This window comes from Mixophyes fleayi, chromosome 2 (assembly GCF_038048845.1).
Source record: "Mixophyes fleayi isolate aMixFle1 chromosome 2, aMixFle1.hap1, whole genome shotgun sequence".
NCBI lineage: Eukaryota > Metazoa > Chordata > Amphibia > Anura > Limnodynastidae > Mixophyes > Mixophyes fleayi.
Window position 1 is genome coordinate 376,008,352 of NC_134403.1, and position 21,686 is coordinate 376,030,037.

The window sequence follows — 21,686 nt, forward strand, 5'->3', positions numbered from 1 at the left end:
TTTACCTATCCCTCTGTAGGAGAGGTGTGGCAAAAAAGCCTCTTTGTCACAAACCCCTAACTTTAGCGTCACCAACGTCAGCGACGCAGACACCACAGGGAACGCTTCTAAGGGCCATGTAGACGTGTATCAGACATGTTCTCTGACATACAGGACATGTTCAGCAAAATTTGTTTATCGCCTTGCACTACCCCTGGCCAGTAGAACCTGAGTAATATATACGCTCCCGGGTTTTGCCTGCTCCCAAGTGTCCCCTACACAGTTGTGTATGTGCGGTTTTAAGTGCAAGTAGAACATGTATTTGTGGCACCAACAACTGTTCTACAATTTTACCTTGAACTTTAGCAATTCTATATAGCAAATAATTTTTCACAATATAATAGACAATACCTTCTGCAGTCCTGTCGACCTTTTCTACCCATTTATATCAATAGCATTTTTATAGACATTTGCTAAGGTAGCATCTCCAATTTGGTCTCCACTAATGTCTCAGTGCAAAAGAGTTAGATAATACTGACCAATGTGAGTCTGGGTCAGGAGACGTGGCACCTTCACCCAAGGTCTCACCAACTAATGATGGTAGGAACCATTTCTGAGTTGGGACTTGTGCAGCTTGCTTTGTCTTTTCCTCATCATTTTAGATGGCAGAGCTTGATACTTTTCCTCTACATTATCCTCAAGTTTGTCCATTAAGACTAGACCTTCGACTGGTGATGCAAATGCTTAGGTGTCCGGTTGGACTTGCTCCTGGAGGATCTGTTTAACTAATGGAAAGTCTCTGCCAAGTATTAATGGGTAAGGTAGTTTTGGGGCAACTGCTGCTATTACCTTGACTGTTTGTCTTTTTATGGTTATAGGCAAAAGGCTCCTGTCACATTCCTCGGTAGTCTCATGGACACAAAGGACCTTTACTACGGCAGTTTGTGATCCAGATTATAGATAGATCTGTAAACCAAGGTCAGTTTACTACCCAAATCTGCCAGAGCTAGCACCAGATGATGATTCACTGAAACAGCCTTGTAGAATGAGCAGGATTTCCTTGCAACTGGACTCATAGAGAGGCTCAGATAGGTCAGTTTTGTGTGAGCCAGCTAACAATCCATAAGTTCAATTGTAGTTGGGCATTGTGCCTGCAAGTGTCCAGGCTCTCCACACTCAAAGGATATTGGACCCAAAGCATTTTCGGCTGGCTTATTATCAGCAAACTTTTCTCATGAATGACCAGTCCACCAGGCCATATACCAGGTCTTGACCGAGGCACAAACTTTGGAGCAGGCAACGGAGCTTTGGGCAGAAACTGAAAGGCACTCTCTCTAATACAGTGGCCAACTCTTCATGCGTCTGAGGGTCCACCTGCAGTATCCTCCTTTGGAGCACTCTGTCCATTTCTCATAAACTATAATCAATAGCCAGAAATTCAATAATTCTAACCGCAGGATTATTTTATGGCTGTAAACACTTTTTAAGTGTTTTACAAAGTTCAGCAAGTTGAGCACAAACCAGCAAATCTTGGAATAGTTTCCAACCATGATAGCGTTGGGCCTCCATTCTTTGCCAGGATAGTGGTTTTCAGCTGCTGATAGTTATCAGCCTGGTCCTCATCCAGGTCTATATAGGCATGCTAAGCTTCCTTCCGAAAGATAGGGAGCTAGAGGTTCAGTCCAACCCACTGGAGGCCATTTAGCTTGGGTGGCAGAATGTTCAAATGTCACCAGATATGTTTCCTCATCATCATCAAAAGTTAATTTCTACAGTGTTGGTGCAACTGGAGTCCTCCTGTCTCGTCTCCCTTGAGTAATCTCACACAAAGAAGATGGGTATTCTCCTGTGCTGCTGCCTCCATTTCTGCAGACGTTTGGGCTGGGAAGCAGACCTTGCTTCCCTCAGCATTCACACAGGCAGAAAACCAAACTCTTTCGGACAGGGTTATTTTTTTGGACCACACCCAACTGACAGCTTAATAAATTAGCAGGTGTGGCACTACAATAACCAGCCATTTTTAAAACTTTTGCTTTCTTTGTAAAACAACAGCTGCAGTTTTTTCTCCACAGAAATAATCTTTTGCTTTCTCTGCAACACAGCAATTTTCTCCATTGCAAATGACAGCTTTATAGCAATTTATTATTTGATAGTGGTATTGAACAAATTTCACTAACCACCATTGCATCTGGTTGGTTGGATGCACAGCAAGATCTGACTGTCCTTTATAATCCCTTGATGACATCACTGTGATACTGACACACAGATGACACACAAATATTTTCTTGCTTGGAGAACGACGATTGTCTTTTGTTCAAGTCACAATAGCACAGCAGACTTTTGTCAGGATGACACCAGATGACCCTCGCTCTGACTAGACACAGTTCATCTGCCTAGTCACTGTCCACTAGCTGGCATCAGTTGCCCCGCCCACAAGCACAGACAGTCTTTTATGCTGGGCAGATGTTTGATGTTTAGAGTGTGATATAACTTGCATATTTTGAAGTGGTTTAGTTGTATCTTCTTCCATAGCTAACAGCAGCTAACAGGGTGTGTCTACAGTGAGTTTATTCAAGCAGAGCACCTGAAGAGAAATTATTTTTAAAGACCAGGGGGTAAATGTATTATGGTCCAATTTTTTCAACTCGCTGGAAATTGGCGAGTTTACAGCTACAATTTAAAGCGGCGCTGGCTTGTAAAGGCAAACACCAGCTGATGACATAGAAGAGTATTTGGTGTCCTTTGTGAAAGTTGCAAAAAGGTCAAATTGGGCATCTGAAGTTTGGACTGACCGGGTGGCACCTTATATAACTGCGAACCTAAGCAAGCTTGCATGGATCTGGATGAGGACTAGGCTTCTGATTATCTGTGCTTATACTCTGAGATAACGGCTCACATTGGGGTTTTGGGGCCAGGCCGAGCCCAGTGCTCTCACCCAGTGGCACTATGATTGAGAAAAAACAATTTGAGCATAATTGTCCCAACTTTCCAAAATATTTTAAAAAATGGCTGTAGCCAGAAGTGAATTTGCCTACTCAGATTAGTGAGGTTGTGGGGCTAGATCAACTGGTACTGACTGAGGGACGGTTACAAAGTTGTCTAATTCTAAGTGCTTTGAATGTGGGCAGCCAGGCCACTTTCAGGCGGAGTGTCCTATACTACCATAACAAAGGGATTGTTCTGTCCAGCATGTTGGGCCTGCTTTTCCAAGTTGTTGTACTATCAGTCGCATATCAGGAAGTCCTTGTTTTTTCCAAGTGACTGTACTTATCAACCAGGGCCGGACTGGCCATCTGGCCCTTCTGGCAAGTGCCAGAAGGGTCGATGGCCAAATGGGTCGGTCTGCATGCATGCCGAGCAGCAGCACTTTATGCGCTACTCAGAGAACGGAGAGTCAGTGACTGCCACCTATGCAAGTAATCACATGGGAAGTTCTGCTCTGCCTGAAACCATAACTATTCGGTTGTCAAGGTGAAGGTCCTTTGCAAAAATGGGATGACTGAGGAAAATTAGAAAACTCTTCTGCCAGTCAGACTTCCTCATCATCATCATCAACAACATTTATTTATATAGTGCCAGCAAATTGGGGACAAACACAGTAGTAAACAATACTCTGTAAAACAGTTAAAGAGGTGAGAGGACCCTGCTCGCAAGCTTACAATCTGAAGGTCAATGGGAGTCAGATACATGAGGTTAAATACTGTATATTGGTCCAGCCAGATTGCAAAGAATAAAAAGTGATTTGTATGGTATGTGATCCAGTCAGACTTAGAAAACAAACCTTTATGCTGCTGGCTGCCTTAGCGCCTAAGCTGCAGTATTAGGTTATTCTGGGGTGATACTTCTGGGGTGAGTCTTAAAGAGGTCTTCTGTGAGAAAGTCCAGCCTGATATGTCAGCAACTGATTAAACAATGGGAAGCCTGGTCTCAAAGGATCTGCCTAAGAAATCAATGTCTGGATCTTGATCTTTGCTATCCTGGGGGTCACATCAGGACTTCCACAATAGTGTCACCATTCGGAGAAGCCTGGACAGCTGAATGCAGCACTGGCTGGTGACATCCCGGATGAGCTCTTTCCGCCTGTCGGTGAGGATAAGGACTGATCCACAATACCAATTTTGTTTCCTTTGCAGGATTTTGCTTGTCACCAGATTAACGATGCAACTTTAGAACATGCATTTAATAATGTAACTGAAGTGAATGGTATAGCAAAAGTTGCCCAGCCTGCAGAAGGTATACCATATTTGGTTATTAAAAAAAATCTGTAGAGAATTGGTATTATACAAAATTTGAATTAGTTATCACACCTCTGTGTACCAACCACAAAGGGACGGCTTGGTGGAGCACTTTACCCGCACATTAAAGCACATGCTGAGAAAATCTGTGGCACAGGAGAAAAAGATTGGGAGACTCTTATCCCATATTTGATGTGTGCCATCTATCAGGTACCTCAAGCCTCAGCAGGGTTTAGTCCATTTGATTTATTGTTCAAGGGGTATCTTGGGTATGTTGATTGAATGGTGGGAGCAGAAGGCCAAATCTGGTACAATTTGTGTCCCAAGTGTATGAGAGGCTGGGAAAGATGGGGCCCATTGTATAACAACATGTAAAAGAGGCTCTGGAATGGAAAAAGAAAAGTTATGATAAAACTGCTGTAGTTCGGTCTTTCAATCCTGGGGACAAGGTCCTGGTCCTGATCCCAACCCAGAAAATTTAACTTTTCACTCACTGGCAAGGTTTGTTTGAAGTCCTAGAGGCTGTCACCCTGTCAATTACAGGGTTCGTCAATCTCCTCAAACCTTGATATGATGGGAACACATCTACTCGGTTAGTGGGTACAGTCATTGAAAAAACTGAATTTCCCATAGAGCCATCTTTATCTGTTAGGCAAAATCAGCAAACTGATGAAATGATACATTCCTGGGTGCACTACTTTAGTTGTATACAACATTGTCTGTCCTCTGGGACTTGTCATAAAACAGAAGCTGTACTTTATTCCTGAAGACAGACGGGCTGTCATGGGAAAGGAGATTGAGAAGATGGTCCAGCTGGATGTGACTGAGGAATCCACTAGTAAGTACCCTATTGTGCTTGTTCCAAAACCCAATGGGAGTATTCTGTTTTGTAACGACTTTAGGTATGTAAATAATATATCCCAGTTCGATGTCTACATTATGCAACCTAATGACACAGATGGATGAACTGAAAGAAAATGTAGCAGGTAGTAACTATTTGTCTACTCTTGACTTAACAAAGTGGTATTGGCAAATTCTCCTTGTTTCAAGCAAATAACAGCCTTCTCCACTCCTGATGGACTGTATAAGGTTCTACCCCTTCGGTTGCATGAGGCACCTGCCACCTTCCAAAATGTATGGATAAATTGCTACGACCCCATACAGCTTATGCAGCTGCTTACTTAGATAACATAGTGATTTATACCCCATAACAATTAATAATCAAAAGTACAACAGACCTCTAGAACTATTCTGAGACTATGAATAGATCCATGGATAAAAAACACTGATTTATTAAACAAATTAATATACATTACAGAAAAAAATAATACATATTAAATATTGCACTGAAAATGTTAAGTTGATCTAGAACATGCTATATCCCAACTATAAATCTGTCCCCACATTTTAAATTTACCTCCCCCTCCAATGCAACATGGTTTTGCCCAGGTGCAAAGTTACTCCTTATTTTTTGCTTTACTTTCCTTAATGAATTAGGCCTTGAGAGAACATCCCTATCCATCTGATCAACCTCATCATTATTGAATTAATTTAAATGGGTATCCCCGTTCCAAAAAATTGGAAGCCATTATTTTGGCCTGATCTAAAAATAATCCTTTATTAAAACAGTTCTAGAGAAGATGTATAAACTGTCCATTTGGAATGTTACGTTTCCCTTTAGAGTAGTGAGTTTGATGCTGTGATTGCAGAACTATAAGTTCCTGATTATTATTCATTCTAAGGAGTTTGTAACAGTTGTTAATACTTGTTAATATTTTCAGTATCTGTGAATTAGACATGTTATAAAGTGTCTTTTTTAAATATATGAGCTAATTTTTTCTGTAATATTTATCAATTTGTTTAATAAATCAATGTTTTTACTTAAAGATATCTTTATGCTCTCAGAATAGCTCTATAGCGCTGTTGCATTTTTATTTAATATTTGTCATAGATATTTTTATTGGGGAGTACAGATCTCCAGTAATGAGCAGATTTGAATTATTTCTAGGAAGGTTTTTTATTTTTTATTAATACTGATTTATACCCCAGACTGGAAGTCACATCTGGCCAAAGTCAAGGAGGTTTTAGCGTCGGCAGGATTAACAGCTGATCCAGAAAAGTGTGCCATAGCTATGAAAGAAGGCACATATTTGGGGTACAAGTAGGGTAAGTAAAACCCCAACTAGACAAGGTGGAAGCAGTCAAAAACTGTCCAAGACCGGAAAAGAAATCACGGTTAAGAACCTTCCTAGGCTTAGTAGATTACTAGAGGCCATTCTTGAGTCATTTCACCACTAGAGCTGCTCCACTTGCGGACATGTTAAAGAATAGTTGTCCAGACCGGTGAGCCTGGTCTGACTCTGCAGCGGCTGCTTGGTCAGATCTGCTCCGAACTTTACCCAGAGGCTCTTCCTTCTAACTGTTGCCTTCAGTTTCTGCCTGAGTGCAGTCTTGTTACAGAAACAGAATGGAATAAAGAATCTGGTCCTGTATCTAAGACAGAAGTTACTTCTGGGAGAACAAAAATATGCAACCATACAGAAGGAATTCTGGCCATAAAATGGGCCACAGAAGCTTGCGCTTTTATCTCCTAGCAGATAATGCACCTTTTATTTTATTTTAATTTTTATTCTATATTATTTATTGTTTTATTTTTCAAATAAAGTATTTTTAAGTGATTTCCATCTGTTATGGCCACTCTGAGATAACATAACAGATAAGGTATTAAATAGGCAATGCATATAGACGTCTTCACCTGCGAATCTCTTAGTAGTCTTATCCTTTTGTTGTATAGATGGAAATGAACATAAAGCCCTATCACCGGCCAATCACACTGGCAATAGGACTTTTTGACTTTTGATTGGCTCCACAATCTCCTGAAACAGTTAACTTCCCCCAGAATAGTCCAATCTCCCATCAGCACCTACAATGCTGGGTCCTAAATCATTGATAATACGATATTATAATAAATAAAACTATGACACCAATGGACATGTCTACCCAGTACGAGTTATATTAGTCCATGGACTATTATTTATTGGCTTACCCTACTCCCACCTATACTCTTCACACTAATACACACTCACTACTATCCTAATCTCCACTCTGAGCCACATTTTCTCCTCTTGTTTCAGCTGTGCCCTCTTTCCCTTAGACTGTACGCTCTCTAATGATCATGGTCCTCCATACCCTTTGTTTTCATGTCTGCATTTATTTTGTCTGCCTTGTATGTCCCTGTTTTTTGTATGTACTGTTTTCAATACTATATGGTGCTGCGGAGCACTGTGGTGCCTTAGAAATCTACCATAATAATAATAATAATAATAATAATAATAATAATAATAATTATAGTGACATTGACAGGACAGACAGATCACTCACCTGGACAAGTCTTGTCTGTGATAGTGGCAGATTTCTCACTGATATTGTTTCTGACAGAACAATTAACACTCCAGGGACCCGGTAATGACACTGTATGATTAACCCTTCTCTGTGGTGAAATATAATTATCCACCAATAATTCTCCATTCACTGTCAGGTAGAATGAGGGATCGGTCCCATTCAGAACTGAGCAGGAGATCTCGGTGCTGCCATTCTGGAGACATGAGGACCTTAGAAGAGGGTCTGATAGAGGAACTAGAAGAGAGAGAGACGGAGAGGCTGTGAGGAGAAATATGAGTATATAGGGCACTAAATATGGGACCAGGAATGTCCTTCACATACCATGTGTTATACACCTACCGTACAATATTTACATTGTCTGTGTATAATTATTACTCAGAGTCATGGGGTAGTATGTCATCTATAGGTTGGTAGGATGACATATTCCTGTATATATAACTGAGGTTCTGTATCAGGCTCTGTGGGTTCTTCATTAAGGAACCTTTTCCTCTATACTATAATACCCAAATATGAGGCTCCATTTGGGTAGTTTACTAAATGTTTGAAAGAGCCCTGAAGATTTACACACTTATGTCCTGTCTTAGAGTAGAATGCAGACAGGATCACTCAGTGGTTTCCCAGAACCCCGTGGGCCGTCTCTTGGGCACTCACAGGCTGCAAAGATCTATCTCTTCATTATGTTCATCCTTTATGTTTTTACTATTTATATCTCTCTCTCACCAACCTATCAGTCTTACATCATTGTATGCAACATCATATGTTTATTCTAGTATTTTGTGATATCATAGATTTTATTATTTTATTATTATTTTATCATCTTGTATTCATCCACCAACACTGGTCCGTGAAGCCTCAGGCCAGATCAGGACATCCCCAGCCCAGTATAAGGTGGAGGATGCACCTTTCTCTGCCTCCTAAGAAACGCATCTAAACATACTTTACAATGTAAATAGTCTCTAAGGGGACTGCTAACTGCAGTGTGCTGCACCCCAGATAAATAACATAATGTATTGTGTGAATAGGAGATGGGTATAATATATACATGAGAATAAGGACAAACGTGGAGATACTTCATAAAGTAAATAAATAGGTAAAGAAAGAGGAAATTATGGAAGGTAAAATGGATCAGAACAATTAATGAAATATAAATAAATAAATGTGATTATAGGTAAGTAGTGTGAATGTTTTCTGCTGTAGTCTAATATACAAATGTGATTTACAAACACGTTTCACCAGTTTGTGGCGTCCTCAGTGGGTTTTGTTCAGTAACTCAGGAGCTGGATCTCTGAACATCCATAAACCTCAGTCCACGTTGACATAATAATGATCATGACCTTCTTGCCATAAGGTTTATTTTAACATGTGAGACCCCCATAAAGATCTTTAACCATTTACTGTGTGAGACAGTCTGGGGTAACTGCTACTTAATCAGTAGGACAAATATTGTGGGGTCCCTCTGAAAGTGATAATTAGCACCAGACTAAGACACGTTAGTAAAAGGGGTATTTTGAGAAGGTTTTATTTACATAAAACATTTTTTTAACCCTATTTAACCGTTGGTGGTCTCTAGGAACAGTTACCCACTTCTTGTTTTCTTTTGTCCCTCTTCTTATGCCCTTACTGTACTCTACTTGCACGTGAACGCCCCTAAGCCAGACCCCCAGCTGCCACAAGTGCTGGATACGTGTAACTATAGATCCAAGCACAGGTTTTGGCACCGGCTCAGTGCACCAAAGTATATATGGCAAAAATGAATTATAAAAATTTACATAACATTAAGTCAAGCAAAGTGTTTTAATTACTTAGTGGTTAGTAATCATGAGGATGGTATGACACATAGTTATTGTTGTCTCTGATTGTTTTTATCCATTTTATTTTGAATTGTATACATATTCTTTCCATTTGTTATATGTTATGTAAGGTTATTATATAATGTTAATATTATTTTCTTACTCAGATATATGAATGGATATCTGTACTAAACACAACTCACAGACTTGTCATTAGAACTTATCTCCTCAATGTTTTAGTGATTGTGACCAAATGAAATAACACAATATTCCCTCTACACAGTGTTTGGCTCCTTCGAGATTCAGCGTCGGGGTCCTACAGGGACAGATCTCAGTGACTGGTGGGGTACGGAATAATGATGCTCATTATTCCGACAACACTTACCCCAACGTGAAGACAGCAAATGGCTCCATCCCGACCAGGCTCCTTCCCGACTGTTAAGGGAGTAATGTAAGTATGTCGCCATGGACAATGTACTTTGCAAAGCGTTGTACATTACCCCCTTAAGAGCACCGCTAACAGCGCCGTGCTCGCTGGTGACATCATCAACTGCAACCGCCGTCTTCATTTGTCTCGATGCCTTCTAGTCATTGGCCACATCAGTCGGGAAGGAGCCGTTAGCTGTCTTTACGTCGGGGTAGTCAGCATCAATATGCTGCAGACATTAGGATCCTATCAATAGGTCTTTCCCCAACATGTAGAGTACAGAGCACATTCCAGACTCACCTGGGCAGAAGATGATGATGGATTTGCTGATATCACTGATGTTATTGGTCACATTACAGGTGAGGTTTCCTGAGACAGGAGAGGGAAGGGATATCTGGCTGTAGGTGGAGATGGACCTTCCCTGTAGAGATTTCCCATCGAGGCTCCAGGAATAAGAAGGATTTGTCCCATTATCCACCCAGCAGGAAGCCTGAGCGCTGCCATCCGGGAGACAGGAGATGTTGGCGGCAACGTGTGACAGGGGAACTGGGGGGAGATACAGAATTAGGTTATTGATCACATAGAAGAAAGTAAAGATACTAAATATTACAAGAATATTACAATGAGTATAATTATATTATATAAGTTCTTCCAAATTACCACCTGAACTCTCCTCTTACTATAGTACAGTATTTATCTCTTATGTTCTGTTGTTTATCACAAGACAATATGACAAATGATGCTCAATTAAATGTCAAAGTAGAAATCTGATAGCTTATAATTAAGCAACAATAATGCATCATTGATATGGATGTATGTTAGATGTAAATGTGGACCTGGATGTATCTTACTAACCCGCAACTCCCTACTGAGGAAGAACCAGCAAAGATTAAAAAAAGATCCCTGGAGATCATGTCACCAGTCAGGAGATCTTCGTGCAGACAAGTGACTAACGCAATGTCAGTTTCCTATGATTCCCTGAGTGTGTCACGTGGAGTAATGAGACACACATGGAGCTTTGTGGATCATCTTATTCTCTGTAATTATGGCAGGGTCATATGCAGCTACCACAGCAACTGCTCCTATAGGGCCTGATTCATTAAGGACTCATTACATGCCATATTTTTGTGAAATTGCTCTGCACATGCTCAGAAATGGACTTTACACCAGTGAACCCAAGTGTATGCAATTTAAGTTCGAATATAAATTACACTTCTAACATCCTATGACTTAATGGGCGGAACGGGGGAGGAGAATAGGTGAATGCACATAGGTAATGTACAGTAAGGGCGCAAACACATTCATTTGATTCAAGATCTGGGCATCTCTAAGGTACGTGTTTTTTACCTGTACACTTGCACCAGCTACAGGGCAGGTCTAAGTGCAAACTGTTAGTGACGATGGATGTGTATACATGCCAGAAGTGTAAAAATCCATTTTATGTACAGTCTGCATTAATAACATCCTGACATATGTATTTCATGTTAAAAAAATATGACATTAATTTATTTTTTAAATGCATTTTTATTAATGATTATAGTATTAACAGGTTGGTATTCTGCACTGTGTTCCATATATCCAGACCGTACTTATACCCGTATTTAAATGGAATTGTTTCTTAATATCCTCTTGTACTTGAGTATGGCAGTATATTTGTGCATTCACTTTGCCTTCCTTGATGAATCAGGTCCATAATGTTGATGTCTGTGTGATAAAGGAGCTGCTGCCAGTGTGCACGACTTGTAAATTATAACTTTATTGCTATGATAAATCTCAGACTCTCTTCTTCTTCACTGTATTGTGGATTTCTGGTGCCCGCAGTGGGATTAATAGTAAGATGACGTAATAGGGACTGGAGGATCTATCTATGGCTACTCTTAGATAATGGTGTCTAGGGCCGGATTTACCGCCAGGCAACCTAGGCACCTGCCTAGGGCCTAGCGGCTCTCAGGGGGCCCAGATGGGGGCCCCTCCCTCGACTCGCAGCACCCGGCGGCCCCTCCCCCGAGTAGCAGGCCATCATTAGACGACAACAACTCAGTAAAAGGAAGTTTTACCTATATGTTGCTGCCAGATTGATGCAATACAGGAGTGAGAACACGTTTGTTCAGTAATTTTGCTTTCCAGTGATGCATTAGTGAATCCCTGTATCACAGTTCAGCAAGATTAAACCTTTAGACATATTTATTTTTTTATATATATTTTGTTTTTAAAGTATGTTAAAGGGGCATTACAATGAAAATGATTGCTTTAGAAGATAATATATGTTTACAAATGTTTCCATATTAGGTGACCAAGTTTAAAAGCATAATTTGCAGATCCTGAATTGTTTGCCATCTTTTTTTTCTCTGCATTGTCTTTATACTGGGAATGTCTTCAAGATTTTTAGTCTAATTCAAGCCATTATTTAGCAATTATTTATCAAATGCTGGAACAATTTATTTGGCCATAAATCTAGGGGCCTAACATGTTTAGGAGAATATTATGCAAATTGACTAAGCTTTATGCTATCCCCCTTAACATACTACATGCAAATGTACGGAGTTGTGTGTGTCTATTGGCATTTTTTCAGCACCTGTCCACACATCAAATATCATTTGAATGCAAATATTTGTATAATTTGTATAATGTATGCAAGTTTGCATCATGGAATGATACAAAGGAACCTACTGGCTATCCACACCTGGAGCAATGCCAATGAGCGAGGCTCCAATCACAGGGGGGAATATCAAACCTTTCATCAGCAGCTACAGTGTTTGTGAAGCACCTGCTATGATAATGGCAGTTCATAGCCAAACAATTCAAATACTGCCATGTCCAGATGGATTTCTCTATGATTGGAAATTCATTAGTAATGCAAACCAGTGCTGGTGCTGAAGGTTTTGGCCAGGCTCTGGCATCACCAGGGTCTTGTCTAGAAGAATTCCACAGTGTACCGTACATTGAGTGCCACGGACAAGGAACCTATAAATATTATGCCTATACTTACAGTTTTTGCCATGCTACCATAGAGAAGAATGAAATGTTCAAGAAACCTACTCCCTCAACTCTCAAAGACGGAGATCTGCAAACCCATGTGAGCCGGTGTCAAGTATGCATGAGAAGGATTTAATGGCCTAGAGCGGCGGTTCCCAAAGTGTGCATCTCGGCTCCCAGGGGTGCCGTGGCGCTGTCACTGGGGTGCCGCGGGCCAGCCATAGAAAAAACAAAGAACACAAAAACTTACCAATCCGCGCGGCGCCGGGACCCAGCATTCTCCTCTCTCACGCAGCTGTCACTGATGACGATTGGTAAGTTTTTGTGTTCTTTGTTTGTTCTATGGCTGCCGCGGCAGAGGGGGCAGAGTGAGAGGGAGCGTGACAGAGGGCAGAGGAAGGGGGACAGCTTGAGAGAGGGCAGAGGAGGGGGACATCTTGAGAGAGGGCAGAGGAGGGGGACAGCTTGAGAGAAGGCAGAGGAGGGGGACAGCGTGAGAGAGGGCAGAGGAGGGGGACAGCGTGAGAGAGGGCAGAGGAGGGGGACAGCTTGAGAGAGGGCAGAGGAGGGGGACAGCGTGAGAGAGGGCAGAGGAGTGGGACAGCGTGAGAGAGGGCAGAGGAGGGGGATAGCGTGAGAGAGGGCAGAGGAGGGGACAGCGTGAGAGAGGGCAGAAGAGGGGACAGCGTGAGAGAGGGCAGAGGAGGGGGACAGCGTGAGAGAGAGCAGAGGAGGGGGACAGCGTGAGAGAGGGACAGTAATGAGGGGCCACAGTGTGATGCAGTGTAATGATAAAGGAGGGCACAGTGTGATGAGGGGGACAATAATGAGGGGCTGCAGTGGGGTGCAGTGTAATGATAAAGGAGGGCACAGTGTGATGCAGTGTAATGATAAAGGAGGGCACAGTGTGATGAGAGGGACAATAATGAGGGGCCACAGTGTGATGCAGTGTAATGATAAAGGAGGGCACAGTGTGATGAAAGCGACAATAATGAGGGGCAGCATGGTGATGCAGGAGGAGCAGCGTGATGTGCGGTGGCGCATAGCTTACCCTTCTACTTAACTATAGGGGTATATGCTATACTAAAAAAAATATAATGCTATGGATTGTTTCAGGGAGGGGGGGGGGGGGGGCCCAAACCAATATTTTGCCTAGGGCCCCGTGAGGTCTAAATCCGGCTCTGATGGTGTCTCAATATCTGGGAGTCCAGATAGAAAGTTGACGGTGGATTTCATTGTATTTCTCTGATCATCACAAAGTGCCCACACTATGGTGACAAGGAATGATTTACAAGTGTGTGATGAATTTTATTTCAGAAAAAGAAATCATTCTTATTATAGAAGGGAAGAGTTATTAATCCATATTGATTTGTGGTAATAACTGACAAAACCAGGTGTAACACACGTTAGCTGACATATAACACAATGAAATAAATCCAGATATAATGTAACCCTGCAATTTCACGCCACATTCTAAATAGTATTACATTTCATGGGATAGCGCCAATAATTATATAACGTGTATTAACTAGGCAATATTACAAAAAAATATATATCTTTATTTACACCAAATACATTAATTATATGTTTAAAAACCTGAGGGCCATAAAGTTCCAAATTACAGTAATAAATTACCTCCCCTATTCTTGAAGTTTCTTGTATTATTCCTCTCACTCCTTCTAACCTCTATGAAAGTGGAAGCAATTAGGTTGTTTACGGAAGGTCTAAAACTCAAACCAGCTGACAAGAGAGTCTACACTATGGTTATGTAACTCAATACTATCATGATGATGAACTGTCAGTTAATGATTCAACTATTGATTCCATCCAAACTTTAGAGTAATTCTACTAAATTATACAATATGAATATAATAGAATAACTTAACAGAGTCTTGTCCAACCATTGTCATAATTGAAAATATTGAAGACAAGTTGACAAGTTACCACATCTAGTATTTTGTTCTCAATATTTTTCAAAATCATGATCTAACACAGGGGTGTCCAACCTTTTAGCTTCCCTGGGCCACATTGGCAGACGTGCTGGGCCGCATGCGGGTTGGACAACCCTGATCTAACACATTGGAGCTTATGTTGAGGTGGTTTCATATTTGTCTACAAATTAATCTGTATAAATCTACCTGTAATAATAGTGTATTTATGTCAATATGTTGAGACAGAAGCATCTCAAGTTTCCAGCTCTGCACCAGGGTTACATCAGGTGTAGTTACTCAGATACAATTACACTCAACCAAGTCACAATTACATTAAAGGTTTGGTATGATTGGTTTAGATAGCAGAACACACATTCACTATTTGGTTTGATTTGAATAATCATTATTCACAAATAAACGTATATATAAATCATAAACAATATAGTAAAGAGGAGAAGTGAGGTCCTTTGGGTGAGGGTTCTAAGAGGTGAAGAGTAAAAGTAGGCAATTGAAGGACATGAGAGAGGAGTGGGGAGGACAGGGGGCTGTTAGTAGAGGGTAGATGGCTCCAAGTCTTGTGGGTAACAGGTACCATCTGAATAGGAGTTTGTACGAGTTTTTCTTTAGGTGTGTACAAATGAAGCATTTAGCAACAGCTTCACGGAATCGGGTCCAATCTTCATGCCAAGAACCTCCCCCATGTCCTCCTCCCATCTAAGCTCATGTCTCTAGTAGGTTGACTATGCTTAATAAAGAGTGAATAGAATGTTGAAATTAAGCCTCTGGAGGGGGACCTACCAAGACTAAAGGATTCAAACATGGAAAGGGAATGAGGGTTTTTGTATTTTATTTTGTTGAGATAAAAACGCAGAATCTGTAGATATTGGTAAAAAGCTGATGTTGGTATCCCAAAGCGATCTTGGAGTGTAGGGAACTCTGGGAAAAGGGTAGAAGGGACTATGTCATAAAAGAATTTAATGTTATGAGATGTCCATTTTTTAAACTTATTGGGGTCCAGTCCTGGAGTAATATCTGGGTTGTTCCAAAGAGGGGTCATGCGAGATGGGTCAGATATCAAATCAAAAGTTTGAGTACAAAGGTTCCATATTGATAGCGAGAAAAGTAGTGTTGGAGGGAGTATGGAAGATGGGGGTCGGTGTTTAGGGTGGATCCAGAATAAAGAGTAGGGGGAGTGCATTTGGACTAGATAACCCTCTATATCTACCTACAACCTAGTATGTGAGTGAGAGTGAGTTAATATTGCCTGTGTGAGGTGAGCAGCTAGATAATATTTATGGAGGCAGGGAAGGTCTAGGCCTCTGTCTCATAAATACCTGTATAGAACATTTAGGCGGACTCTAGGGGCTAGATTTACTAACAGGCTTGAAGCCGCCATGCATCGCGGCGGTTTTCCGGCGGGTTTGCATTGCAAACAACCGGATTTACTAATGGGCGCATTTCATCTTCAATTTGAAGCCGCCGGCGATGTCACGGTGGGATGTAATGCTCAAAGCCGCCGGCGGCTTTGAATAGAACATGGCGCTTTTGCTTGAAATGACGGCGCTTTCGTGTAAAGGCGGTTTTTTGGAAAATTACACCTGTCTCCTGGCCTGTTACTATTGGCTATTTTTAAACTCAGGAGATTTGACATCACAAGCCCTATATAAACCACTGGCCTGACACTTTTTCTTTGATAGGGGTTTGAGGAGTTTTGTGAGAGGAGTTTGGAGGATAGTGCTTTGTGAGAGTTGGTGAGAGTTGGAGTTTGGTGGATTGGTGGAGCGATATCTGATTGAAGTGTGAGTAGTCCTGTGGTATTTTTCTGTTTTGTACATTTATTTTCTCATTTATTTTCTGTCTTGTATTTTTTGTATTTGACTTGTCCTTTGTCTGTGTTACTTGTGTGTGACTGTGTTGAGAGTGTGTCTGTAGTTAGTCTAGTTTGTCCTTTGTGTTTGTCAGTCCTTCAGTGTTTTGTGTTTCTCTGTGTGAAAATGTCCAGAGATAGGAGAGGGAGAACAGGCTGAGGAGAGGGAGATGGAGGTTGAGGGGTCAGAGGAGGGAGAGGGAGAGGTTGAGGAGACAGGACAGGGCAGGAAGACAAAGACAGGGAGGAATGTGCGCTTCTCACATGATGAGAATTGTGTGTTGGTGCACAATATCATTCCCTGCTACGAGGTCATCCTAGGCAACCTGGCAGCCCGGACTCCTCTAAGGCGGAGTCACCAATTGTGGGGGCGTGTCTGTGATGCCGTGAACGCGGTGGGCCCACTGAAGCGGACAGTGGCACACTGCCGCAAGCGCTTGTCGGACATTAAGAGGAGGCTGAAAGAAAAAATGGCCCAGGAAAGGAGGTCTACAAGGCGCAAGGGTGGTGGCCCCCCACTTCGTATTGAGTACACCAGTTACGAGGAGGAGCTGCGCCAGATAATGCCGCGTGAGATTGTAGAGTGCATAAATGTGCAGGACACCGATTCGCCCTCTTTTGGGCAAGTAGTTGGTGAGTTATTTGTTTTTTTTAACCCTACCAGTATTTTAAATGGTTTTTTATTTTTTTTAAATGCTTTTTTATTTTTTTAAATGCTTTTTTATTTTTTTAAATGTTTTTTTCTTTTTTTAAATGCTTTTTTCGTTTTAAAAGTAATTTTTTTTTTAGTTTAACAATTTTTTAAGATTTTTAAAGTGTATTTTTTACTCTATTAGTTTGTAAAGGACTTTTTTTTAAAAAAGAAAACTGTTTTTTATTTGCAAACACATTATTGAAATAAACTGTATATTTGTTAAATGTTTATTGCTGCAAATACATTGTATGCTTTTTCTATTACATCCAGAATCGCCAGGACCGCAGTTCAGTCCCAGTCCGAGACCTACACCTTCAGACCTTCAGTGAGAGATTCTGGCACAGAAGAGCAAGCAGGTGCGTGATTTATGTTTAGGAGAGAAATAATGGAGTTAATTGATTTTCTGTGCAAATGTTGCTGTCAATGTATTTATTTTTATTTTTTTTATATGGTTTGCAATGAGAACTTAGGGCTACATTTACTTAACTGATATGTTGCCTATAGCAACCCATCAGAATACACCTTTACTTTATTTATTGCATTCAACTAAATGACAGCTATTGGTTGCTATAGGCAACATCTCCACTTTTTATAGCATTCAGTTTAGTCAAAATACCCCAGCATGTACTACACAGAGGGAGTACTAAAATAGTATTAGTTTACCTTAAAGCACGGTCTAGCAGCATTTGGATGACTAAATTTTCATATTTGTAGGTTAAAAAGACTTTGCTTTTTTATCCCCCTCAGCCATACATAGTCCCAATGATAATGGGTATTAAAAGGATAATAAGTGCATCCTGAAGCAGGTAGCATAGGACTAGAAATCAGGAATGCAAACATTGTGAAAGAATCTGTAGTTGCAAAAGATTATTTTTTCCTATCCAGTGTTCAGAATGTAATATACAAACATATTATATCCTATATACTTACCGTCATTTTTCATACACAGGGCCGTCTTCATACCAGGCACCTCACCCGGAGTCCCTGGAAATGTCCCCTGAGCCAGAGGATCTAACAACCATCACCCTGGAAACAGTGGATACCCCTGTGTCTGGCCTCCAGGAAGTTTCACCTGGCCCTGCTGAACCATCACACCACCAACCTGCACCTGAAAGTATGGACCCAGCCAGAGAAATGGCGCTGTCTATTGGTGCATTCCAGCAGCAGCAAACAATGTTCATGGAGAGCCAAACTCGCCACATGTCCCAAATTGCGGCCCAGTTGAGGCGGATACACCGCACAAATAGCCAGATACCTGCTGCAATCAACCGTCTGGCCAATGCATGGGAACAGACAAATGTGCAGATGGCCCAAATGACTGGGGCTGTGGAGGCATTGCATTCCTCCGTTCGCGAGGGGAATGCGAATGTTACCCGGCTGGCAGGGCAACTACAGCAGGAACTCATTGCCCGCTTGCTGGCACCTTTTTCATCGGCCTCCACCAGTACAGCTAGTACGCCAAGCAGATCGGCACAGAGTACTCCTCCAAGGAGAGGTGCTCGCACCAGGGGTGGGCGAGGGAGGGTAGAGAGTGGGGCAAAACATTGCGATATGCCAGCGAAAAGTCGTCGCTAGTGTAAAATCATTATTCTTGGTTATTGTTTGGTTACATTTGTGTAAACATTATACGTTATTATTTATTGTGATCTGTCAGTCTTTCTTTTCTGCTAAGTAAACAAGAGTATACTGATGTTTTAAAAACTATGCACTAATTACACTTACACATTGACCTCTGACTGTCACTTTTCATGGATGTTCATATTTACCACATGAGGAGCACACACTATCCTCTTTTTAAAGGTTCCAATTTACAAAAAAATTTTAGTACAAAAAACCATTGCACTCACATCAAACACATTTTAGAGCAATAAATGTTTTTCCTATTCTGCACTTACATGTGAAGTAGTTTGTAATGAGACGGACTCTAATCTCCCTTCCGCCCTCTGTGCTCTGCACATCACCAGTGGTGACACGGACCCCTTCTTCTTCACTGTCTACTGCAATAATCGGTTGGGTAAGTTGATGTAATGCTAGATTATGTATCAAACAGCCAGCCAGGATGATATCAGACCCCTTTTCAGGTGCACACATAGCCACCCCACCAGATTATTCTAGTAACCTGAACCTAGTTTACCAAAGTACAAAGGTACGCTATAACACCCCTCTACTAGTGGGTATGTGCCTCATTGAATTTGTGCTGTGCAGATGTGTGAGGACGCAGCAGAGGAGTCATCAGCCAGAAACCCATTCTTTATTGAGTACATTAGAATTGCTTTTACACTCTGTTAAGGGTTTTGTTGCAATATTAAAATAAAAAAAAACAACAAATGTGGAAATCAGTAAATAAATTGCATTGTGGGAAAACACAAGAGAAAAAGAAACCAAAACAACACTGCAATTACAAGACACTGGCCTTTTAAATTAAACAATCCCAAAGGAAAAAACTTTGTACATGAAATGGCCCTTTCCCTTCTGTTCTGATTGCCCAAATACCTGGCACAGCGCACTGAACAATCTCGGCGCTCACAAGCAGCGCTTTCATTTTGGTCTATTGAATGGCGGTTTTCCGGCGGCTTTATAAACCCCCTAATAGTAAATCCGGCTGTTTGTATGTTGAACATTGTTGAAACCGTCATGGCGCTTTATACAGAGGCGGGTTTGGAAACATCATTTCTGGCCGTTTGGACGGCGGGTTTAGCCTTAGTAAATCCGAAAGTCGGCGGGTTTACAAACACGCCTGTTAGTAAATCTAGCCCTAGGTCTCTTGGATGCTCAAATGAATTTAGTAGTATTGCTTTGTAGATCTTTGAGAACAATGGTGGGAAGTCTAATTGGGAGGGGTTGGAAAAGGTAGAGGAGTCTGGGGAGCAGGTTCATTTTTACTGCTGCTATTCTACCAATCCAAGAAATATTTTGAGAAGACCATGAACATAAATCTTTTTTGGGGGCATCTATCAATGAGGGAAAGTTTGCTTGGTATAGTTGGTCATAGTGTTTAGTAATATAAATACCAATGTATTTTAATTTTTGGGGTTGCCAATGCAATCAATGGCTGACTTTTAGGGTTTGTAGAAGGGGCAGAGGGATGTTGAGAGGAAGAGAACCTGTTTTTTCAGTGTTAATTTTAAAATTTGAAACTTTACCATATTCAGCAAACAACTTCAAGGCTAACGGAATTGTGTTTTGGAATGGGTAAGTAGAATGTCATCAGCATAGAGGGTCAATTTATAGTCATTGGGTCCCACCATGATGCCTGTTAAATTTGGGTGGTTAGAAAGGGTGGCTGATAGTGGCTCCATTGTAAGTACGGATAGGGGGCACCCCTGTCTGATGCCATTCTTTATATGAAGAAAGCGTTATATGCAACCATTTGCGAGGAAATACGTAGTGGGGTTATTATAAAGGGCTGAAATACCTCTAACGAATGGGCTGGTGAAGGCCATCTCTGAAAGGGTATGACACATGAATGGCCAATTTACACAATCAAAAGCCTTCTCGGCATCAGCACCAGAGCAGAGGTCGAGGTTTTGTTGAATGCATGGATTAGATCTATTATCTTGCGGGTGTTGTCTCCTGCTTGGCGGTAAGGTATGAACCCAACTTGTTCTAAGCATACGAAAGTCGGTATGACCAATGCTAGTCTATTTGCTAGTAATTTGCAAAGATCTTGAGGTCGACATTTAGGAGTAAGATGGGTCGGTAATTGGAGCTTAAAAGTGGGTCTCTTTGCTCCCTCGCCCATCTTATTTCCTCATTTAACATCTACTCCATGCAAGTCCTTCCATTACCTCCCCTCCATCTACCCTCTTCTCCCTGTCTCTCACTATGTCTCCTCGCTTTAGTCTTATACCAATCCTCACCCCCTACCCCTTTTCCCGCCCTTATCACAACCCCCTACTTCCCTCTCCCCTTTTTTCCTGTGCCTCTGGGACTCCAGATCCATCCGCAGTAAACTGCCTTCTATCCATGACCTCTTCATCTCCAACTCTCTTAACCTCCTTGCCATAACTAAAACTTGCCTCTCTTCTACTGACACTATTTCTCCCTCTGCTATCTCCCATGAGGCCCTCTCTTTCACCTACTCCACCAGCCTGGATGACTGTCCAGGAGGTGGTGTGGGCATCCTCCTATCCCTCAACTGTACATTTTGAGTCATACCCACTGTGTCCTCCTTCTCTTTCTCCCTCTCTCTTTCTCCTACTTTGAAGTCCACTCTATCCATCTCTTCTCCCCCATCCACCTCTGTGACTGTCATATACTGCCCCCTTAGCCCCACTTTCCTTTCTCTAGATATCTTTGCAGTCTGGCTTACCGACTACCTCCCCTCTGATCTCCATTCCATCATACTAGGTGATTTTAATATCCCTATTGATAACCATACTGAC

At 41.5% G+C, this 21,686-nt stretch overlaps 1 protein-coding gene across 5 annotated transcripts in view; it reads right to left on the bottom strand.

Annotated features, from left to right (window-relative positions):
- Positions 1–21,686, bottom strand: part of LOC142139687 (uncharacterized) — a 92,606-nt gene that overhangs the window by 25,583 nt on the left and 45,337 nt on the right. For 4 of the 5 annotated variants that reach the window (XM_075197514.1, XM_075197517.1, XM_075197515.1 and 1 more), the window contains 2 exons: positions 10,134–10,379; positions 7,596–7,850 (listed from right to left, as the gene is read on the bottom strand). In XM_075197514.1, coding sequence (XP_075053615.1) covers positions 7,596–7,850; positions 10,134–10,379 — 501 coding nt within the window. Of the gene's footprint in view, positions 1–4,033; positions 4,598–4,708; positions 4,860–7,595; positions 7,851–10,133; positions 10,380–21,686 lie in introns of those variants that run through there. The other variant, XM_075197516.1, reaches the window with a different exon arrangement.